Source organism: Phycodurus eques, chromosome 15, assembly GCF_024500275.1.
Source record: "Phycodurus eques isolate BA_2022a chromosome 15, UOR_Pequ_1.1, whole genome shotgun sequence".
In the NCBI taxonomy this organism is placed as follows: Eukaryota; Metazoa; Chordata; class Actinopteri; order Syngnathiformes; family Syngnathidae; genus Phycodurus; species Phycodurus eques.
The window spans coordinates 130,518-137,815 of NC_084539.1; the positions used below are offsets into that span (position 1 = coordinate 130,518).

General features: G+C 43.1%; 1 protein-coding gene across 9 annotated transcripts in view; it reads right to left on the bottom strand.

Annotated features, from left to right (window-relative positions):
- Positions 1–5,721, bottom strand: part of mvb12ba (multivesicular body subunit 12Ba) — an 85,601-nt gene extending 79,880 nt beyond the window's left edge. For all 9 annotated transcript variants that reach the window (XR_009769956.1, XM_061699358.1, XM_061699360.1 and 6 more), the window contains exon 1: positions 5,498–5,721. Coding sequence is in view for 1 of the 9 variants with exons in the window: in XM_061699358.1 (XP_061555342.1) it covers positions 5,498–5,556 (59 nt within the window). In the remaining 8 variants the exon portion in view is untranslated. The remainder of the gene's footprint in view (positions 1–5,497) is intronic.
- Positions 5,722–7,298: the final 1,577 nt, after the last annotated feature.

Sequence of the window (7,298 nt, forward strand, 5' to 3'; positions counted from 1 at the left end):
GTCCTGAGAGACTGTAATTCCCAGGAACCTGAAAGTGTCAAATCTGCAGTAGAAGGTATTCAAGTCGTTGGCTAGTGTGCTTATTGTTCTCAGCTTGGGGGGGATCGTCGCTTGTAATTTGTCAGCGATTGGAATGCATGAAAGATTGATTTAGTGTCGTTAGCGCTAAACTGTTTTTCCAACTTTGCTGCATAGTTCCTCTTTGCAATGTTAATTTCTTTAGTCAGCTGGTTTCTAGCTCGATTATACAGGGCCCTGTCCCCGCTCTGATATGCGCCCTCCTTTGTTTGGCGAAGCTGCTTAAGTTTGGCAGTGAACCACGGCTTGTTGCTGTTGAATGTGCGCAATGACTTTGTTGATACACACACATCTTCACAGAAACTGATATAGCATGTGACAGTGTCCGTATATTAATCCAGGCTGCCAGCTGAATTTGCAAAGACACTCTCGTCTGTGCAGTCTAAACAGCTTTGAAGTTCCATCTTTGCTTCATTGATCCACTTGTTCACTGTTTGCACTGGAGGCTTTGCACATTTAATTTATTGCCTGTATGTCGGTATTAAGGGAATTAAGCAGTGATCAGACGACCCCAGTGGTGCACGAAGTTTGGCACGGTATCCGCTTTTTAGCGTAGTAGAGCAGTGGTCTAAAATTTTATTTTCCCTTGTAGGACAGTCAATGTGCTGTTTGTATTTAGGGAGTTCGTGGTTGAGTTTAGCTTTGTTAAAGTCCCAGAGAATAATGAGGGGTTAGTCCGGGTGTTTTTTTTCAATTTCGTTGACTTGTTCGGCGAGCGTTAGCAGTGCGGCGTTCGTGTTAGCTTGAGGCGGAATATAGGCGCCAGCGAGAATGAATGATGCGAATTCACGCGGCGAGTAGAATGGCATACAGTTCAAAAACAGCAACTCCAAATGCGGACTGCAGTGTGTGCTGAGCTCCGTGACGTCCGTACACCATTTTTCGTTGATATCGAGGGAGGCTGAGGAGTGTGATCCCCCCCTGTCGTTGGAACACACCCCCCTTCTTAAAAAGGGGGAACACCACCCCAGTCTGCCAATCAAGAGGCACAGTCCCTGATGTCCATGCGATGTTGCAGAGGTGTGTTAACCAGGACAGCCCTACAACATCCAGAGCCTTGAGGAACTCCGGGCGAATCTCATCCACCTCTGGGGCCTTGCCACCGAGGAGCTTTTTAACCACCTCGGTGACCTCAACCCCAGAGATAGGAGAGCCCGCCTCAGAGAAACCAGATTCTGCTCCCTCCTGGGAAGGCGTGTCGGTGGAATTGAGGAGGTCTTCGAAGTATTCTCTCCACCGGCTCACAACGTCCCGAGTCGAGGTCAGCAGCGCCCCACCCCCACTACATGCAGTGTTGATGGTGCACTGCTTCCCCCTCCTGAGACGCCGGATGGTGGACCAGAATTTCCTCAAAGCCGTCCGGTAGTCTTTCTCCATGGCCTGACCTAACGCCTGAAGCAAAAAACTCGGGCTTGCGAACCATATTCTATTAAAAGTATGTGAACATATCTCAAGCTCTTCTTGAATGGAAAGCCCACTCCTGAGCATCAGTGACGACACCATGCTTATTTTTGTTATTTTTTTTCCCCAACACAAAAAAATACATTGGCACTATCCATTGTTGTTCTGGTAACAGGTGTATCTGGTCGCATTGACCAGTGACACATTTTCTGGTTCCACCTCTCCGACAAGTGTTTGATTTATATAAAGATAAAGCCCAGTGTCCGTAAAAGACGGGATACGGTGGTATTGGAATACATGTCGTGTGGTGTTGCCACTGTCTGACCGAGACACGGCAAGATTGTATGGCAGTAGTCTGACATCGCGCAATCGTCTCACACACGCACACAAACAAACCTGTATATAGTTCAAAGTTCATAATTTTTTTTCCAAATGTAAAAATTGTAAATAGGTAAATACTTACTACTAATTATTTTGACATCAAAAACCCTTTTTCAGTGTTGTTTATATTGTTTTATTGAAGGAAAGCACTTTTTAGATATTTGTCAAAAAAGCAAAAAATATTAAAGTTCTGCTTGAAATGCAACTTGTCACAAACATTTATTACTTTGCGTGCATTTGGTGAAACTTACCCATGTTCAACTGCTGATTAAAGAACCGAAAAAGATATAACTAAACTTTTTTCTGATGGAAGAAGAGAGTTTAATCTTTCTTTTTGGTAGGTTCTATGTTTATACAGCCATAGAACATTCTGTAGGTCTCCAAAAATCAGTCAAAATCATCTAAAATGGCTGGCAATGAATTGGCTGCTCAGAAAACAGTTGACAGTGAAAGTGTGAAACATCTTATTTTTAGCTAATAAGACTAACATATGGGCATTTTTCTACCAAACAGTCAAGGTTTCGTTCACAAATTTCCTGATGCTTTACATTGATTTCTTTGGAAATTTGGGCCGACTTGCGACATAAAAAGTGACATCAAATCCTTAATCCTAAGGATTATTATAAACTAGGGATCATTTTATTCTTGTATCAATCCTCTAGCCAATGATGTATATTTTAATGTACAGGTATTTTGAAAATTTTAGTAACATACCATTAATCAGCATAATAATTAATTTCATTGTTTTAGTTTTCGGCCAAGAATTTTCATTTCGGTGCATCACTAGTATAGAAACAGACATTCGGAAACAGGTGATTTAACCCTTTATCTACACCGTGAAAAGAATACCCTGTACAGGGGTAGTTTCGCTTCCCTGTCGAGTGCTGAACTCATTCACTGCCAGTCTTCCCAGTTAACTTCTAAAGCAGTCAATGGGAGTGAATGAGTTAAACATAATAGGCTCAATGTTTTTGATCAATTACACATGGCAAGAGATATGTCTCAAAATAATTTTCCCAAAAAATTATTTGCACGTTTTTAAATCCACAAATATATCCATGATTTACACGTTCTTCAAATCCACAAATATAGCCATGATTTACACGTTCTTCAAATCCACAAATATCGCCACGATTTGCACGTTTTTCAAATTTACAAATACATCCGTAACTTACACATGCTTTTTAATGTTGTGTGTGCATTTATAATGACTTATCATTTGTAAATATTCAATTTTGCTTGTGAATTGTTGGAAGTGTGTTTGTGGATCAGCAGGCACGCGCATTTATTTTTGAGACAAACGTAACGCAATTTCTAGTTGAAAAATATCACACGTGTAGGAAAGTCCTCCCTCCATCCGCTAGGTGGCAGTGTTGCTGTCTCCTTTGAGAGTCTCCAGGGGTGTCAAACTCAAATTCACGGTGGGCCAAAATTAAAAATTGGGACAACGTCGCAAGCCAAACTCAATCACTGCGATGTGCATGTTTCCCTTCTCTGCAGAAATGTAGCGTTAAAGTTTATCATATGACAACATACTTACATTTTGCTTAAACGCTGAATCTGGAATAAACAAACTTTAATATTATAAACACGAGAAATCTAATTTATGATAAAAGACATCAGTGGTATTTGTTCGTTGTTTTGTATTGAAATAGATAACATGAATTCTTCTGTCTCTCCATCTTCTATTTATCAATCTCCAATTAATTACCTTTTGATGTAACTCTTTTTTTCAAAGGCCAACAACAAACCAACCCAAAAAAATAAGAATCTCCTTCAATAAAAATCCAAACTTCAAACTATTAACAGTCCCTGCCTAGGAGTTGATAAAGGTAATTTAAAAAAACTCAATTATGTTATATTCTTTGTTACAGCCACGTTGCTCCGCACACAACAAACAGGTCTATCTTTTACTTTAGTGAACAGACAATCTGCCTCCCACCTGTCTTGGAAGTTAACTGTTTTCCATCTTTTGTTTGGCCATTTTTGGGAAGGGGAAGTGTAAATTTGCTCGAGGAGACTGGTAGCATTGTTGCTAAAGACTGCAACAGAAAGGGAAGGGGCGCTCGCCGGTCTACACTAATGGGCCAAAACACTAGCAAAGCATTCTGGGATTTGTAATATTAGTGGCGCATGTTCTGTATACTGGCGGGCCAGCTGTAATACACATTTGATATGGTCTTGCGGGCAAATATAATTACATCATGGGCCAAATTTGGCCCCCAGGCCTGAGTTTGACATATGTGGCATAGACTATATACTGGATGGATGGATGGATGGATGATGGACGGATAGATAGATGGATGGATGGATGGACAGACAGACATACAGATAGACAGACAGACAGACAACCTGTGTGGAGTTTACATGTGTTTATTTTCTCCGGGTACTCCGGTTTCCTCCCACATCCCAAAAACATGCATGGGTAGTTAACTGAAGACTCTAAATTGCCTGTAGGCGTGAATGTGAGTGAGAATGGTTGTTTGTTTATATGTGCCCTGTGATTGGCTAGCAACCAGTTCAGGGTGTACCCCGCCTCCTGCCCGCAGTTAGCTGGAATAGGCTCCAGCACGCCCTTGACGCTAGTGAGGATAATGGTACAGAAATGAATGAAAAGCGGTACAGAGAATGAATGAATGACTTAATTAATTTGTGGATGTAGATAGATAGATAGATAGATAGATAGATAGATAGATAGACAGATAGATAGACAGATAGATCTGATCAGCCTTATCGGTATCGGTACACATCGTGAAAGCCTCCTTTGCACAATTTAATCTTATTCAAGTGTTACACTGAGGCGACTGGTCATTCATTTTAACAAAGTTAAGACACACTTTTGTTTGCCGCCATTGGGCACAAGCTTGTTTTCGTGTGTGTTCTTCTTTGTTGGTTTTCATCACTTCTTCTTCCGGGGGGGGCGGACTGTAGGAAACTCGAAACTGGGAGGACCGGAACTTTAATCCTGGTTCCAATTGGTTCTCGATTCTCGGTGCCGAACCGTAGTGGTAGGTTGATTGAATACTCTAAATTTCCCGTAGGTGTGAATTTGTGTGCGAATGGTTGTTTGTTTCTATGTGCCCTGCGATTGGCTGGCTACCAGTTCAGGGTGTACCCTGCCTCTCACCCGAAGATAGCTGGGATAGGCTCCAGCACACCCGTGACCCTAGTAAGGATAAGCAGTACAGGAAATGAATGGATGGATGGATGGATGAAGAACACGTGCAAATAATTTCGAGACATCTCTGTTCATAATTACATACTGGCTGAGCGGGCAGCGGAGGAGGCATTGATTTAGTAGTACATTACCGTCAGTATTGTCATAATACAAAACAATTTAAGAGTTTGTCAGTTTACATTAACAGTCCATGGTTATTCTGCTTTGGTTGAATGCCGTACCGTGACATTCTTTTTCGCTAGCGCAACGACAAGGCCCGACTGTGTATAATCCTATAGTTAGCTGAGCTGGCACCTTCGATATATTACACAGTGGCCCACCAAATACATATATTTCAAATCAGTTGGTCAAAAGCCAAATGTGTAATTTCGCAACCATCACTTGAGCTGCAAAGACTTCTAGTTAAATCCTAGAACCAATAGCATTAGCATTGATTAGCTGATATGTTAGCTCACTTACCCAAGACGACAAAATTGTATACAACCAGTCTTTGTATTGTCCTTTGTGTTATCACGCATTCCCTTTCAGAGTGTCCAGGAGAAGTGCACCCTCATTATTATTTTTCGATTACCAACGAACCGATCAAAATAACTAACTAAAACCTTAGGATTGTGGCTCCATCATAGTGCGATTATACACGATATAAACAGCGAGAGAAAGTTAGCCGGACATCGGATAATCGCTAGACATTCGCCAGGGACCGTCTACAAGTTACACACCAAGGCGTTCGGTGAAATCACGAAAAATCAATAAAACACTTTTTCTCATTCTGATTGTTGTAGTAGGTGGCAATGGGAGTCCATTAATTACTACAGGTCAAACTTTGCTGATATCTTGCATTATAGAGAAACTATGTGCAATCAATTGGCAAAAATATTCACTACAAATCAATAAAAACACCTTTTCTCATTCTGATTGCTGTACTAGTTGGCAATGGGAGGCCACTACAGGTCAAATTTTGCTGATATCTTGCATTTTGGTTGAACTGTGTGCAATTAATTATCAAAAATAGTCAACAAAATCCATTAAAAAAACAAATTTTTTCATTCTGATTGCTGCAGCAGCTGGCACGGTGGATGACTGCCTCACAGTTCTGAGGACCGGGGTTCAAATGCTGGCCCCGCCTGTGTGGAGTTTGCATGTTCTCCCCGTGCCTGGGTGGGTTTTCTCCAGGCACTCCGATTTCCTCCCACATCCCCAAAACATGCATGGTGGGTGAATTAAGGACTCTAAATTGCCCATAGGTGTGAATGTGAGTGCAAATGGTTGTTTGTTTACATGTGCCCTGCGATTGACTGGCTTCCAGTTCAGGGTGTACCCCGCCTCCTGCCCAAAGATAGTTGGGATAGGCTCCAGCACTCCCGCGACCCTTGTGTGGATAAACGGCTCAGAAAATGGGTGGATGGATTAACCAAAGTGCAAGATATCAGCAAAATTTTTGAGAAACTCCATCCATCCATCAATCCATCCATCCATCCTTTTTCTTCCGCTTATCCAAGGTCGGGTCGCGGGGCTTTAGCAGGGAAGCCCAGACTTCCCTCTCCCCAGCCACTTCATCCAGCTCTCCTGGGGGGATCCTGAGGCGTTCCCAGATAAGTGCAGTCCATTTACCATTTCCCGGGCCACCCGGGAGACATTGTCTCTCCAGCGTGTCCTGGATCGTCCCCGGGGTCTCCTACCAGTGGGACATGCCCGGAACACTTCAGAGAGGCGTCCAGGAGATATCCTAATCAGATGCAGGAGCCACCTCATCTGGCTCCTCTCAATGTGGAGGAGCAGCGGCTCTACTCCGAGTTTCTCACCCTTTCTCTAAGGGAGAGTCCGGACACCCTGTGAAGGAAACTAATTTCGGCCGCTTGTATCCAGAGTCTTTCAGTCACAACCCACAGCTCGTGACCAAAGGCGAGGGTAAGCACATAGCCCTTTCGACTTAGCTCCTTCTTCACCACAATGGACCTATACATAGTCCGCATCACTGTAGATGCTGCACCGATTGGCCTGTTGATCTCCCGTTCCATTCTTCCTTCACCCGTGAACAAGACCCCAAGATACTTGAACTCTTCCACTTGGGGCAGGATCTCATCCCAAACCTCGAGAGGGCACTCCACCCTTTTCCAACTGAGGACCATGGTTTCAGATTTGGAGGTGCTGATTTTCATCCCAGCCGATTCACACTCAGCTGCGATTCGCTCCAGTGAGAGTTGGAGATCACGGCTTGATGAAGCCAACAGAACCACATCATCTGCAAAAAGCAGAGTTG